The 16,011-nt window shown below is 47.6% G+C and overlaps 1 protein-coding gene across 2 annotated transcripts in view; it reads right to left on the bottom strand.

Annotated features, from left to right (window-relative positions):
• PRKCB (protein kinase C beta) overlaps window positions 1-15,671 on the bottom strand; it is a 294,712-nt gene extending 279,041 nt beyond the window's left edge. For both annotated transcript variants that reach the window (XM_081299668.1, XM_081299667.1), the window contains exons 1-2: window positions 15,309-15,671; window positions 14,225-14,256 (exon numbers count right to left, since the gene is read on the bottom strand). In XM_081299668.1, the coding sequence (XP_081155794.1) occupies window positions 14,225-14,256; window positions 15,309-15,481 (205 nt within the window). In that variant the 5' untranslated portion in view covers window positions 15,482-15,671. The remainder of the gene's footprint in view (window positions 1-14,224; window positions 14,257-15,308) is intronic.
• Between the last annotated feature and the right edge of the window lie 340 nt (window positions 15,672-16,011).

Here is a 16,011-nt window from a genome sequence, read left to right as displayed (position 1 = left end):
TTTCGGCAGTGACATCCCAACTCCAGACGGGGGATCAGCTTTGGCCTCCATTATAGCCATGGTGCCAAGATCCTTCTTCTCCCCTCCCTCAATCCCTCAAATGTGCTATTCCCAAGAGATACCTCCCCCCCCCCCAATAAACAACCCATGTGAAAATCTTCACTTTTAAAAACCAGGGAGCAGTGACATTCACCAGGGTTGTAAGAGGAGAACTAAGTTAGAAGGGTGTCTGTTATGGCGGAGATATGAGGTGTCCCTCAAAGGCTCCTGTGTGAAGCAATGCAAGATGGTTTAGAGGTAAAATCGGGGTTGTGAGAGGGTTGTGAGAGCTTTCACCTAACCAGTGCATTAATCCACTCATATGGATTATCTGGGTGGTAACAGCAGGTAGAGCATGGCTGGAGGAGATAGAGGTAGATCACTGGGAGTGTGCCTTTGGGGTTTAATTTTGTCCCTGACAAATAGAACCCTCTCTCCTCCTGCTTCCTGGCTCCCAGGTCCTGAGCTGATTTCTTTCCTCCATCGCACTCTTCCTCCATGATGTTCTGCCTCACCTCGGGCACAGAGCAATGGAGTTGGCCAACCATGGACAGAGACCTCTGAAACCATGAGCCCGAAATAAAACTTTTCCTCTTCTCAAATTGTTCTTGTCAGGTCTTTTGGTCCCAGTGATGAGAAAGCTGTCGAAAACAGTATTCTCAGGACATTTTTCCAAGGACGCTTTGGGGAATTTATGGTGTTGTGTTTTTTTTCAAAACTCATATTTAATGAACAATCTCGTGTTCTTTGTGTGCCCCTATCTATTTGAATCCAGTGGCACCCTGGGAGGCGGGCTGTCTGTATTTCCACTTCACAGATGAGGAAACTAAAGATTTACAGGGTCAAGAAAAGTGCCCCAGACCAGTGGAGGAGCTGAGGTAGGTCACAAGACCTCATCCACAAGTCCCCTTGCACTTCTGACTCTTTCCCAGATCTCTCCCCCAAGAGCGAGGGCCTTCTTTTCTTTCCTCTTTCTCTCCAGTTCTGCAGGGCCAAGTGGTGGTGGTGGTAGTACTGAGTGCTAGTACTCAGTAGTACTAGTATACTATTGAGTAGTACTGAGTAGTACTGAGTACTAGTAGTACTCAGTAGTGAGGGTGATGGGATAATTCAGCACTTTGCAGGCACTAAGTCCTAGCTGTACTCTTTTTCATCTCATTTGGCCTCACCCCTTCCTAATGAGGTCCTCTCATTATCAAGTCTAAGCAGTTAGCATTTGTCCAGGGCCTGCTATAGATTCAAGTTCATTTCGGGAGATGCACACTAAAGCATGTTTTAGAGAGCTAAACACTCCCAAAGGCTACTTTGACCTTGAGGTGGTAGGCTCCAAAAACGTCACAAATTATTTGCAGCTTCTCCCATCAAGAGGATGAATTTATTCTCTCCTCTATTTCCGCCTTTGTTTCTGGGGCAAGCTTGTGATTTGCTTTTACTAACTGACGACGGCATCTAAGCAGAGGCTTCAAGAAGCCAGGCAGCCTCTGTTTGTGCCCAGGGACAGACCCACCACCACGTGAGCAAGCTCGAATGGACCCGCTAAAAGATGAGAGACCACGTGGAGAAAGGTCCAGCTGTCCCAGAGCCTTCCGGCTGAGGCCCCAGCTTGTGGGTGAACCCAGCCAAGAACGGGCTGACCACCACCCAGCCGGACCCAGCCAAAATTACTGACCCACAGAAACTAGAGCTAAATAAAATGAAGGTTATTTTCAGCCACTAATAACTGAGTTTTGTTCAACAACAATAGATAATTCATTTGTTGGGTGTCCGGCCAAATATCTGGAAGTAGAAGCACCAAAGAGCTCTCTTCTGTGTGAGAGAGAACAGATAAGCCCAAGGAAAGGACAATCCTGTGGTCCTGCCTACCCCAGACTGCAACAGTAGTATCTAGAATGTCCACTGGCCACCAGAGGAAGCGAGAATGCTGGTCGATAGAAAATTAGACGTTCTGAAAAGGACCAAATGGATCTCACAGCTAAAAACAAGAAGAGGGCTGCTTTATTTTGCTCTTTAGTAATGCAAACGGAACTTGCTCTCCCCCAAATGTCCCCGAGAATGTTTGATAAGATAAAGAGCTCTGGAGTTTCACAGCTCGGTCGTACTGGTCAAGCAAGAGATAAAATTGGATATATCACCCCCCAAAGGAAGCAATGGGAAACCTGGACTTTGGGGGAACTGGGGCAGGGTTTGCTGTGTTTCCCAAAACCTGTCTCCTTCTCCTGAACCCAGAGTCAGCCCAAATGTTCCAGCAACCCCTGAAGCTGGTTCTGCCCCAGGCCTGAGTTCCGACCAGCAGAATGGATACTGAAGTGATACATGTCCCTTCCAGGGAAAGCGGTTACACAATGAGTGTGCTTTCTCACGATCCTCCCCCCCATCCACTGGCCCAATGGAGAGGACCCTGGGGTGGGTAGAACAGACAAAGTGGAAGATCGCCTGACCAGGACCACCTCCGCTGGTCTGTGATACAAATGAGAAATAGATCTTCTGTCAAGCCACAGGGACTTCAAGGCTTATCTGTTACAGCAGCTTTAGCAGATTCTTACTAATACCTTCTAACAAACATAGAATTTCTAAAATGTAAGTCCTAAAAATAGTTGGTGAGCTCAAGTTTCCCGGGTATTTAACAGAGCTAAATTAATGGGTAGGAAAATTGTCAGGAGGCCCTGGCTGCCTTGTGGCACAGTTTGCAACTGATGGGCAACACTGAAACAGGAAGCAGATGCTCCCCCCTCCCCCTCCCACCAAGAAGGCAAAAACGGCAAAATCTCTCCATGGGTGACTCCAGAAGGAGCCTGTCTTCCACTGGGGAATTCACTTCTTCCTGCAAAACTGAAAAGTCCCGATTAACATTTCTCATGTTCCTCCTCAGTAATTCAAAACTCTGCACCTTTTAAATTTTTTATAAAGTGTAATATGCATAACAGAGAAGTGCACATACATGAATGGAATCGTAGAGACCCCAAGGTCTACGTTCTATATGATTCTTCTATTTGATGGAATTTTAGGAATGGGTGAAAGTAATCACAAGTAAAAGGGGGTAGGATAATGATTATTTTTCAGGGAGAGTCCGTGGAAGGTGCTGGCAAGGTTGTTTGTTGACCTGGGTCCTGGTTCCATGGATGTGTTCAGATTACAGAAGTTCATTAAGCTACATACTAATGCCTAAATCAAATGACTACTTCTATCCATTCATTTCTCCCCTGTATGATTCATTCAGTTAGTAGGTGTTTACTGAGCACATACTATAGACCAAGAATGAAGGGAGGCACGTGGGAACAGTGGAAAACGAGACTGATGTGGTCCTGACTCTCACGCAATCAACACTCCAGTGAGGAAGACATCTGCCAAATGAACAGAACACCTCGGTACATACTTAGAAAATGTAAATGAGAAGGAACTAGGAGAGTGTCCCAGGGGAACCTGATTTGGAAGGTCAAGGGACGCTTCTCCAAAGAAGACACTGGCGTTCATGGAAGAGCAGGAGGTGAGCAGAGGAAGACGGGGGAAGAGAGAGAGGAATTTGTGCTAAAGAAAGAGCATGTACAGGGCTGGGATTGTGGCTCAGCGGTAGAGCGCTCGCCTAGCACGGACAGGCCCGGGTTGGATCCTCAGCACCACATAAAAATAAAGGCATTGTGTTGTGTCCATCTACACCTAAAAAATAAATATTAAAAAAAAAGAAAGAGCATGTACAAAAGTCCTGTGGTGGGCAAGGCTGTGTCATGAGTGCAGAAAACCAGCTGGATCTCCAGCTAGAGAGATTGGAAGGTTCCAGATCAAAGACTGGGTCTTAATCCCAGAAAGAATGGAAAGCCAACCTCTAGGGAATGGATGTCCAGCTGAAATAAGAACAGGCCCCTCACCACCCTGTGCCAATCCTGCTTTCCTTAGAGTACTGGGTGGCCCAGAGAGAATCATCAAAGCCCAGGCAAAAACTCTGACATTCAATTTATCCAGATAACTGTTCCCCACAAGAAAAAATACCCACCAATAAATAAATAAATAACCTGATAAACAACAGAATTCTTGTTTGCATGACTGCCTGAATCCCAGAGGACAGCAGGACCTGGGATACAGGCTAGTCACAGAAATCACCACCCTCAGTAAGAAAACCAGACAAGCAACAGTCTGTGCCCTCCAGCTTCTGCCATGCTCTCTGCCAGCTTCTTCAACTTGAGAGAGTGCAAAAAAACTCCACTCAAAGGGCGAAGGAACTAGAATGCAAAAGATGACATGGCCAGAGATATGTTCAAAGTTGAAATGTCATCGATGCGTTTTTCAAAATGAGGTCAGCTGGTGGGGTGATCAACAGATTTCCATTCAACTTTCTGAGGTTTCCCACAAATGAGAACATCGCAAGCTGGAAAAGAGATTCTCAGAACTCTTTTCTTCCTCACCGCAATCAGGTCACCTCTCTGGTCCCAGCTAAGCATCTCTCTCCTGGATCCACCCGTCCCGAGGCTACTGACCAGGGCACGGTAAGCACGACCGTTCTTATCCTCCCCTCCTGCATTAGGAGCTCGCATCTCGCTCCCCCGCATAAGATTATCAACTTTATAAAGGCCAAGGGCAGTGCCCAGTCCAAGAGGAACAGAAATGGCTGCTTCTATGAACTGCTTACTGCAAGTCAAGCAAGGTGCCAAAGAAACACTTCCCTGCGCTCTGTAAACTCGGTGCTATCATTATTTCCTTTTAGCTAGGAAGAAGCGAAGGCACAAAGAGTGTAGGTAACATGGTCAAGGTCCTCCGGCGAGGAGCTTGAGCCTTAGCCTGTCCGTCTCCCAGGCACAAACTCATCGCCGCCACGCGCCCCATGACCACGCGCTGCTGGAGGAAAGAGAGAAGAAGTGGGAGGATTCCTCCCAGAGGAAAACTCACCTAAGGGTGCAGGAAAGGGAGGGATCCCTATTGTTAGAACCACAAAAATAACCTAGTAACCACCCCCCCCAAAAAACAAGAAGATCGACGTCATGACTGACACGGAATTCCAAACCTCTCTTAGGATGCAACAACAACAAAAAAAAAATATATATATATATAGCAAGAGCCCCGAGATGTTCCAGTGACACTCCCCCGATGCTCCTGAGTGGCCATTTCAGGTTCTCCTAAATGACCTCTAACCCCGCGAGCCTGGAATGTCAAGGCCTGAGTCACAGCAGTTATCATTTCCAAATGCATCTCATGATGCTCTTTGATCATTTCATTCAGCCCATACGTATATCCCCCTTTCAAACCATGTCAACCCTCACATCCTGGTCATGACACTTCCACGAGGGCTCAGAACCTGCAACGTGGTGTTCATCTCCCACCAGCTGCTCCCTTCCCCCAAGCCTCCACCTGTGCTCTCCCCTGCCTAAAACTCCCTCCTCTGTCCCCCACCCCCTTGTCAATCTGGGAACTCCTGCTCCTACCATGAGACTGTGCCCAAGTATCACATTCTCTGTGGCATCTTCTCCACCCCTCCCAGAGGAGGAGGGAGGCCATCCAAAGTGTTTTATGCCCACAGTGTAGCACTTTGCAGTGTGTGTCAGAACCAACTGGGCATGTGCTGTTCTCCCTTCAAAAGTCCAAGAGAACGGATCTTCAAGGTCAACATCATGGTCTTGTATCTCTTGAAAGTCCCAACTGCAACCTGACATCATGTTGCACATTTGCTCTGTGCTGTTGGTCTATGGCTCTCCTCCTTTTACTAGGATGTAAATCCCATGGGGGGACAGGGGACACTGTTTTGATTCAGTGCTCTAGTTCCAATGGGTACCTGATCTCTGGTGGGCACTTGATAAATATTTATTGAGCGAATAGATAGATGGACAGACGGATGGATGAATGGATGGATGGAACAGCAGTTGGGTAGAGAGGATGGATGAATGGATGGATGGAACAGCAGTTGGGTAGAGAGGATGGATGAATGGATGGGCGGGTAAAAGGGAGGATCCTGTCTCACCTGCCTCCAGGTCACAGAGTGATGAAGAGAGAATCAAGATTTAAAAATCAGGTCTGTGTGATGTTTGAGCCTGAAGTCTCAAGCCCAATTTTATGCTGTCTTTCTAGAAAGTTTAGTTTCTCAGCAGCACCAGGAAAAATAGAAAGAATGTTGGAATTCCCCACAGAACATGGTCGTCGCTGAATAACTAACGCTGCGGATCTACTACTTGGCCAATGCGATTTCCATCTACTTAGCAAATGCCAGGATTCAAAGGACAGGCCCAGAACCCTCCTGGTCTGGGTGTGAGCTCCTCATATGACTCAGTAGGACGACTTTCTGCCTGTGGGCTGAGGGGAAAGGAGGTACCAAGAGACACAAGCAATCAGGAGAAGACGTTAAAAGGTAACAACACCGTCATGATTAATCCTGAACCCAAGCTACCACCTCTACCAGACCCTGTGTGGCTGCACCTCTCAACCCCCTGGAACACTGAGTGAGCTTCCAACACAGATATTTCCCAGAAGAACACAGAAAGTCTCCTTCCTATCCACCAGGAGGAAAAGCTAGTGCCAAATCCAGCCCTGAGGCCCAGGAGGTCCAAGATCCAAACTGGGTAAAATTAGAAAATAAATAAATATGTAGGACTCTATATTACAGATAGAAATAAATAAGTAGGATTACAGACAGAAACTAAGTTCTCTTTATATTCTCATAATTCCCTATTCTTCCTCTATAATAAAAAAATAAAGAAAACTCAATGAATACTTACTAAGTGTCCATATTCGTGTCTGAAAGATGTTAAAAGTCAAACAGCACCAAACTGAGACTCCCTGCTTAATAGGAAGATGGAAAGCAAGTGAACAAAGAATCCTTCTCCACGTGTGATTTAATGCTGTAGGCCATGAAACCACTTAAAAAATATCTTCAGGGCTGGGGCTATAGCTCAGTGGTGGAGCACTTGCCTAGCATGTGTGAGGCACTGGGTTCCATCCTCAGCACCGCATATAAATAAATAAAATAAAGGTCCATTGAAAACTAAAAAAATATATATATTTTTTAAAAAATCTTCAAATGAGAGAAAACACTAAGACAAAGCAATGATATGCAATACATCAGGGAGAGACCCGGGGTGAGGGGTGGATCTGGAAATAATGCAAGTAATCCTGGGCCCCTGGGAACTGGTACTCCACTCTGTTTTGGTCTTTCTTTTTATTTTCTGCCTATTGGCTCAAATTTGCTCTTTCACCTCTGAAACAGCCTTATTTTTCAGCTTTAGAACAGCCATCTCAAACTGCAAACCCTGCGGGGGGGAGAGTCAGCTCATCATCAGAGTTCCTAACCAAGAAGAGATGAAGTTTGGTGCATCTCTCACTGCGTGGAAGGCCATCTTGAGTGGCTCTCTCGTGCTGCCCAGATCTCCTCTTGCAGCCACGGCACAAGCAAAAGCTGGGCTCCTCCACAGGAGCCCAGCACAAATATTGCCAACACAAATATCCATCTCAAAGGTAAGCCTCTTGCATATCTTTATGCAGCATATGAACAGTTTCACACTATAGATTTTTTTAATATTTATTTTTTAGTTTTAGGTGGACACAATATCTTTATTTTATTTCTTTATGTGGTGCTGAGGATCCAACCCAGATGGCTCACGTGTGCTGGGCAAGCGTTCTACCACTTGAGCCACAACCCCAGCCCCGCACAACAGATTTTTAGCTCTAGACCCTGATAATGTGGGCTTTTCCCAGTTACCTCAGAGAATGGGAACTTGGAATGTTGTTTTTTTTTTTAATTCCCAGACCAAAGAATTTCCCGACTCCATCTCCAGCCATTACAGAGGTTGATCTCCCATTACACAGTCTCATAGTATCTCATGCATTTCCTCCAAAATACTTAATAAAAGTGAAATTAAGTCTTGGTGCCATGATTTGAAGAAAGCCTTATCTCCCATCACCACACAGTAAGCTCCATGATAGTAGAGATCACCCTAAAAGCATTCAGCATTATTTCCTGACATCAAAAATCATTCCTGACACATACAACTTAATCAGTGAATGCTTTTTAGAAAGATGGATGAATGGATGGATGGATGGATGAAGGGATGGAGGGAGGGAGGGAGGGAGGGATGGATGATGGATGGACGGATGGATGGACGGATGGATGGATGGATGGATGGAAAGATGGATGGATGGATGGATGGATGGATGGATGGATGGATGGATAGAAAGATGAATGCATGGATGGAGGGAGGGAGGGAGAAATGAATGGATGGATGGATGGATGGATGAATGAATGAACAGTCAATGGATAGATGGATGAATAAATGGAAGGATGAATAAGTGGAAACTGTATGTATGTGGTGAAAAGACAACTTTTCCTGCAGACTTTCAGAGAGCCATCACACCTCCAAATGCCATACGTAAACACTTTTGTGTTGTATTCTCTATAAAAAGGCCAGCATTCCATCTATGAAATATCATACACTTTCAATGGAGAAATAGGATGAATGAAGTCAAAGAATACATGATGTTATACCCAATGCCAAAAATGACAAGGGCCCAAGCCTTTGAAGTATGGCCCAAGCCATCCTCAGCTGGTGCGCTTTTCAGAGGATCCTCCTCTGCACCCCAAAACTAACTGTATTACAGAATCCAAAGACCAGATCGTGGATTTAAAAATAATACTCCATAATTTAACTTAGAAAGACAACTGAAAAGTATCAAAAGGAAATGCATATTTTTCAGAATTACGATGTAATGATCTACTTACATATGTGTGCATGCCTGCCTGTGCGTCTGTACGTGAATGGAGAGGGGACAGAGACAGGGACAGAGAAAGAGAGTGTAGAGATATTCCCACAGCAAGAATGTGCACAAATCATTTCCAAACCCCAAGTTCATTTCTTGGCCAATTACCTTCTCTTATGTGTTTTCCTTTATTGACCTCAATACATTATAAACATGCCACAGCTGGTTCCGGGCAACACCTGGAGTATCACTAGTATTGCAAATAATATATTTTAATTAGTTTCTAAGAACCTGTATATCATATCAACTAGATTTTCAAAGGTCATATTTTCCATATTTACTTAGAAAGGCATTCTGCTGCTCAGTGACAAAGCTTCAGGCATCCCTGGAGTGCTCTACAGCTCAAAATGAATTTTCTGTTGCCTCTCCAACAGAATCAGCCCTCCTTTTTAAGACCCAACGTTAACCCACTCCAAAGATTCTTATTTCAATTGGGACACTAAGCCTGAAATCCCACTTCAGGTGAGAAAAAGAAAAGAGCCAAATTATCAAACCCAAAGTCAAAAGGCTTCTCTGTCTTTTATCCTCATTGAAACCCCCAGGACCCATTCAAAATGGGCCAAAAGGTGAGTGGGGTTTGGTTCACAGGCCTCTGGGATTAGAGGTATCCAACAACTTGTCGACGGACTTAGTCATTTTTTTTTAATGGCCTTCTTTATGATTTTACTGAGAAAGTTCAACCTGAAGTACACAGTGTTATATTATAAATTCGTAGGGAAAACTACGCTCAAAATAAAATTAACCTTTGATACACTTTTTACATGTGTGTGTGTGTGTGTGTGTGTGTGTGTGTGTGTGTGTGTTTGGGGGATTGAACCTAGGACCTTGCACATGTGAGGCTAATGTTCAACCACTGAGCTACACTCAAACTCTCATTCCTCTTTGATTACATGAAAAATATTCTAACCTATATATATATGCTAATTATACACTAAAATAAGCTTCTGCTCTGTAGGGTTGCTATCTGGTGGAAACAAATACAACTAGTTGGATTCATGTAACACTTTAAGATTTATAATAATTTCAATTAGAAACATAAAAAAGAAGTTTTTGAATCTGCACAGGAAAGGGAAAAGAGGATTTACTCATCATCATCATCCATTCTAGCTCTTCATAGTCAGAAAATTAGCGCCCTGGGGTTTTTGCTAGAGAGTCCATGGCAAGTTCAGATCTTTCTCACAAGGAAAGATGGTGCTCACCAAGCCTGGCTCTCCGGCTCTAAACACTGAACTGTGTACTCACTGGCGTCACTCAAAGCCTATAGAGAAACAGACCTAAAAAGAAACCCCATCTAAGCACATGAAACAGGCATAGTCATTTAGTGTGTTCCAGAATTAACTCTTTCCCACTTTGACACAGTTTGCTATCACTATCCAGTAAAAATGATCATCTCACAGCCATTCATACTTACGGTGGATATTTCTCGGCAGGCCCTCCTTAGTCTCCCCCCCATAACCCTATAAAGTAGGCATCATGATCCCCATTTTATAGATGAGGAGACCCAGGCTACAACAAAGGGAATGATTTGCCAAAGGTCACACAGTGAGTAGGTGGCAGATCAGAGATGTGAGCCCAGCTCCGTTTAACTCCAATCTCACGCTATGTATTTTGGATCTTTATTATTTTACAGTCTGTTTCTACTAAAGTGACTTTCTTACAAATAAACAAACAAATACATAAATTTTCTCTCTGAAAAACTGCAAAATCTTCTTGGGCGAAGAATTGAATTCCACCCACAATGGCTCGTCTCAATTATAACCAAAGCATAAACGCAGGTTCTAGGCTCTTCTAAAGAATGCCAGAGAAGATAGAGCAGTCTGCTTGTGTGAGGGATCCCACTTCTAATCCAGAATGCAGGCAATGTCACAACAGGGATCCTCAGTCCCAATCCCCTGTCACCGGAAGCATTGTTAAACTACCTCCCAGAGAGTGGTTTTATTTAAAAAGAGAGTGAAAACAGAAAGGGAGAAATTATGTAGCAGTCACCTTAGAGTTTTGTCCTGTAGCAGCACAAAAGCAAGAAAATCTATTCTTAAGCTCCCCTGAGCACATAAAAATCCATAATTTCCCATGATTTATGAACTTTTCCATCGGTCCACTCCCAGCTCACACCAACATCCCCAATTTGCGTGACAGCATAATGGAGCCTGGGGGCGGCTCTCTCTGGCCTCTTTGCCTTAGGATCAGCCCACACACCTCCCACACAAGAATGGCAGAAGGTTTATCCTCTCTGTGTTTCTACTTTAGAAAGGGAAACGCCCCTCCCGCAGCCAGCTCTTGGCTGGGAACATGGCTACCTGAATTTCCCAGGGGCTCCCTGGCAGCAGGTGGAACCATGTGATCAAGTTCTAGCGAAGAGGACGCAGGCCGAGAAGTCTCTGGAATCGACTTCCACAAGTGACCCTGAGTGTGTGTCTGTCCTTTTGAAGGACCTTGGGCTCTCTCTGGACTATTGACTTAGGTGAAAAAAAAAATAAAGCCTAATGTGTTTTCTATTAGAAATGTTGATCCCATTCTAAGTAGGATTCACTTTAAGAGGAAATATCTGGTACCAGAAATAATCAGATAAGAAGGAGCTCCTCTATGATTCCAGAATTAATCCCAGGCAATGCTCAATGCCAGGGATCAATTTCGTTCCTTCCTGGATATACCCCATCCTAAATATCTCAATTCCAGGGACTGACAATCGGTCGCACCTGCTCTCTTCTCCTCCCTATTCCGACCCAAGTGAAATACACTGTCAACGTATGCGGCAACCCAAGATAACCACATGTTCACAGCTGAATGTTGACTCTTACTCAGCTAACAGTTCCATGGCAAAGCAACCCTACAGAGCTGCCCTACCCTGGCAGGTAGTTTGGAGACAATTGTAACAGCTGATTCTTTCCTGAGAGGCAATCCTGCACCACATTCTGGTCCAAGCATCTTAAATATTGTAATGACTTACAGCTGTTCAGCATCTCTAAGGTGGGTACTGTTATTGGCCCCATTTTACAGATAAAGAATCTGAGGTACAAAGAAAGTAATTAAGTCTCAAAGTCATGATTCAACCCCACACTAACTTACTTGGTAGCCTCTGCACATGCCCACAGGGTGAGGGGAAAGAAGATGATTTATAAGATTTTTTTTAAAAAGTGGGCCAGGGGAGCCGGGGTTGTGGCTCAGTGGTAGAACACTTGCCTAGCATGCATGAGGCACTGGGTTCGATCCCCAGCACCATATAAAAATTAAACAAATAAAATAAAGGTACTGTGTCCATCTATAAATGAAAAAATATTTTTAAAAAAAAGTGGGCCAGGGGCTGGGGCTACAGCTCAGTAGCAAAGTGATAGCATGCATTAGGCACTGGGTTCAATCCTCAACAGCACATAAAAATTAACAAATAAAATAAAGGCATGATGTCCATCTACAACCACAAAAAATAAAAAGAAAAAAATGTATTTAAAGTGGGCCAGGTGTGGTGGTGTAGGCCTGTAATCCCAGCAGCTCAGGAGGCTGAGAAAGGAGGATCGAGAGTTTAAAGCCAGCCTCAGCAACTTAGCAAGGCCCTAAGCAACTTAGCAAGACCCTGTCTCAAAATAAAATATAAAAAGGGCTGGGGATGTGGGTCAGTAGTTAAGCACTCCTGGGTTCAATCCATTCTCCAAAAATAATAAATAAATAAATAAATAAGAAAGGCACTCCTATCTCTAAAGTATCCATACTTCATTAGAAATTTTAATTCGTTCTTTCTCATTACATCAGAAAATTCCTATCATTTCCCAGACTTTGAATAAAAGGGTCTCCTGCTTCTGACGTGCCAAACCCACACATTCCAAAGTGACTTTCCTCGCCATCAACAATGGCAGAGCTCACAGCCCAGGAGAGCAGCTGCAAAAAAAAATGTTTAAAAGTCACCCCTGACCTCAGCAAGACACGAAGACAGAAACCCATTTGTGGAATTGAAAGGCAATCTCAGAGAAGAAATCACACATTCGGGCACCAAATTGCCACTGATATTTTCTTTGGGGGCGGGGGAGGGGTCAGACAAAGTTCTAGAAAGCGATCCAAGTCATTTGTACCTGGGCCCAAGTGTTTGCCATTTAAAGGGATCTGGGAAGTCCTCTGGTGGGTGGCATGAGATTGAGGCTCCAAATCTTGGTAAGAGAGGCAGGGGCATTGAGTCTGTCCTGCCCCAGATATCAGAAAAGAGCCAGCATCTCAGAGGACAGCAGTGCCATGCTCCAGCATGTACACAACTCACAATGCCACCCCCACTCACCAGGGATCTCTTTGCTTTTCCCTGGAGAGTCAAGGCAACCACTAAACCTTGGTGAGTGCCAAGTCATATTTCAAACCTTCCATCACTCAAGTGCTTTCTTCTTGTTGTCTAAACCCGGGGTGTTCAATTGACCCCCGGGTCATATAGTAGAAATGTGCCATTTTTCATCAAACTCAATTGCTCTTGCCTAAAAGTGGGGGTGGAGGGGGGAAAACAAAATTTCATTTGTTGCAAATTCAATACCTACAGGGGCCAAAAGGGGATGAAGCAGGTCAGGTGGGAACGAACTGGGACAAAATGGTGAACATGAGTGCCCCGGCTACAAAAACAGCTGCTCTCCATTCCAAATGATTGCTCTAACATCAAAGGGAGACTATTTCTCAGCAAAGTAGAAGTTGGAAATTCAGAAGTATGTGAAACCTCCCCGTTCTAAAATGCTGACATCTAATTCACAAAATGTTTCACCTATCCTAGGGGATAAACAAGTCCTTGCATGAGATGGACTTGGAGAGCCCATCTGTAACCCCGACACCACTCAAGGTCACTTTACACCTGATCAAAATAGGTTGGGCATGCCTGGCTAGAGTCCAGGGTCTCAGACCAGATGCAAGGACCCAGGTAATCAGTCACTTGGAGTCTTTCCTGTTTCTACCTGCAAGATAGAAAGGACAATTTAAACCAGGATCTGAGAGGCACCCCATCTGGAACCACTTCTTTCAGAGGAGGAGGCGGCCCAGGGGATACCACAGTTGCTTTTCTAGGGGAGGCGCCATCTGCAGAGGAGGCAGCCACCTGCGGAGACCTCTGCAAAGCAGGAGAAGAAGCAAAACTTCCTGTGCGATGAGGAAGGGAATAAGCAGGAAAAGGGGCAAGAAAGGTCCTCCCAGAAAGGGTCTGCAGAGACTCAAGCAGGATCGGACCCCTTTCCACTCTTCCATTCCTGGGAAAGGACAAAGGATGGATGCATTTCCTCCACTTTTAGGGCCCAGCTCCACGGGGCCTTTCCTGAATGGAGCATCACTGTCCCATACACATACACTTCCTAAAAGGACCCTTTTATGGTGAAGAATTCCTAGCCTGGGAGGTCACTCTGACAGGCGGGATTCCTTCCGCTCTACCAACTGGATCACTTCGGTCAAGTCTTTTTTCACCCCCTCCTCCCACAAACGGAATCCCCAAGGCCCCAGAGCCTACCTTGACACTGGAATCCCTGCTTCCCGAAGCCCCTGCAAAGGCAGAAGGAGGCATGTCAGCCAGAGGGGCCCAGCCACCAGCTAGTTCTCCCACAGTCACCCGCTCGCCTCCCCTGCCCTCTAGGCCAGGTGCAATCTCCCAGCCACAGGCGGGTGCCCAAGAGTCTTCCGCCTTGGGGAGGTGGGTGTAGGTGGCAACTCAGCGGTAACCCCCACCTTCCGTCACCCGAGCAAGACAGAGGGGACTGCGACCACCAGGTGGCAGGATGGGGGCGTGGATGGGGGGGTGGTGAGCATTTCCGTTGGAGTGGGGGCGGAAGGCAGGCTAGAGACCTGCGGTAGAGATGCCCCGAGTGCCCTCGGGCAAAGAGAAGAAATACAGACCCAGGCAGAGGGAGGAAGAGAGGGACCCCGAGGCAGTGGCGGTGGCCTCTGGGGACTAGGAAGGTGAAAAGGACGCCCCATGCCTGAAGGGACAGGGAGAAGAAAGGGCTCCCCCGCAGTGATGTGAGAGGGAGGACTGATCAGTGGGAAGGGAACCCAGGCCCTCGGGGAGGCGCAATAAGAGATAACCCAGGGAACTGCTCTGGGGACTCGGAGGAGGAAAGGATGCCCCATGCCCTCAGGGAGATAGGCAGAGGACATCTCCCCCCGGGGTGCTGACCCGGGAAAGGAGGGGTGAGGGTTGGGGCGCCTGGAGCCCGGAAGAAGGCAGAGTGGTAGGGAACCCCAGGAGAGAGGGCACCCGAGGGGCTGCCCTGCGGAGGTGGGACAGACACTCGGTGCTCCGAGCCAGCCGGCGAAAAAGCGCCCGCGATGCTGCCCCTAGGTGCCCTAGAGGCTCCTGGGGGCAAGAGAGGGCAGGAGGTGCCTCCCAGCCAGCCGTCTGGGACCAGAGGGCAGGGCACCTGCGGGACTGTCCATCAGGGAGTTCGGGCCCGAAGGGTCCAGGGGAGAGCCTGGGGCGAGGGGTACCGGCGTGGCTTCTCCCTCGGGAGCACCGAGGGCTCGGAGAGGGGGTCCCCGCGCGCGGCACTGCCCTCGGGGGGCCCCGGGGATGGTGCCCTGCGCCGGCGCGCTCTCACCAGATGAAGTCGGTGCAGTGGCTGCAGAAGGTGGGCTGCTTGAAGAAGCGGGCGGTGAATTTGTGGTTCTTCACCTCGTGCACGTTCTTTTGCCGGAGGGCGCCTTTGCGGGCGAAGCGCACGGTGCTCTCCTCGCCCTCGTTCGGCGGCGGCCCCGCAGCCGGGTCAGCCATCTTGCGCGCGGGGAGCGGGAGCCCGAGAGGTGCCGGCCCCGGGGCCGCGGGACCGCGGGCTGCGGGGCCCGGAAGGCGCGGGAGGAGGCGGCCGCTGCTGCCGCCCGGGGCCGCGGGCGCTTCCCCTGCGCCGGCTCTGGCGGCGGCGGCGCGCGGAGCTGGGCTGTCACTCGCCCAGCTGCTGCCGCTGGTCCAGCTGCGCTTGGCACCGCTGGCCCCAGCTGCGGGGGAGGGAGGCGGAGCCTGCCCCGGGCTCCGCCTCCCTTATTTGCATCGCGCCTAGGCCCCGCCCAGCGCCGCCAGCTGCTTTACATATTGGCACCCCCCGGGGCTGCCAGCCTCCCAGCGAAGGGTTAGCCGCAGCGCTGCGGCGCGGGGACCGCAGCCTGCGTTCGTCTGCTCCGAGCCTCGCCCCCTACCCAGTCTTCGGTCCTGAGGTCCTGGTTTGCTTTAAGGAGATGAGCACCTCAGTGCCTCCGCCCTGGGGAGTAACGACAGCGGAAGGACCTTGGGGGATTAGGAGGGGGAGA

The sequence above is a fragment of the Spermophilus citellus genome (assembly GCF_964194105.1).
Source record: "Spermophilus citellus genome assembly, chromosome: 6".
In the NCBI taxonomy this organism is placed as follows: domain Eukaryota; kingdom Metazoa; phylum Chordata; class Mammalia; order Rodentia; family Sciuridae; genus Spermophilus; species Spermophilus citellus.
Note: the sequence above shows the minus strand (reverse complement) of the source record. Positions and strands in the feature narration are given on the sequence as shown.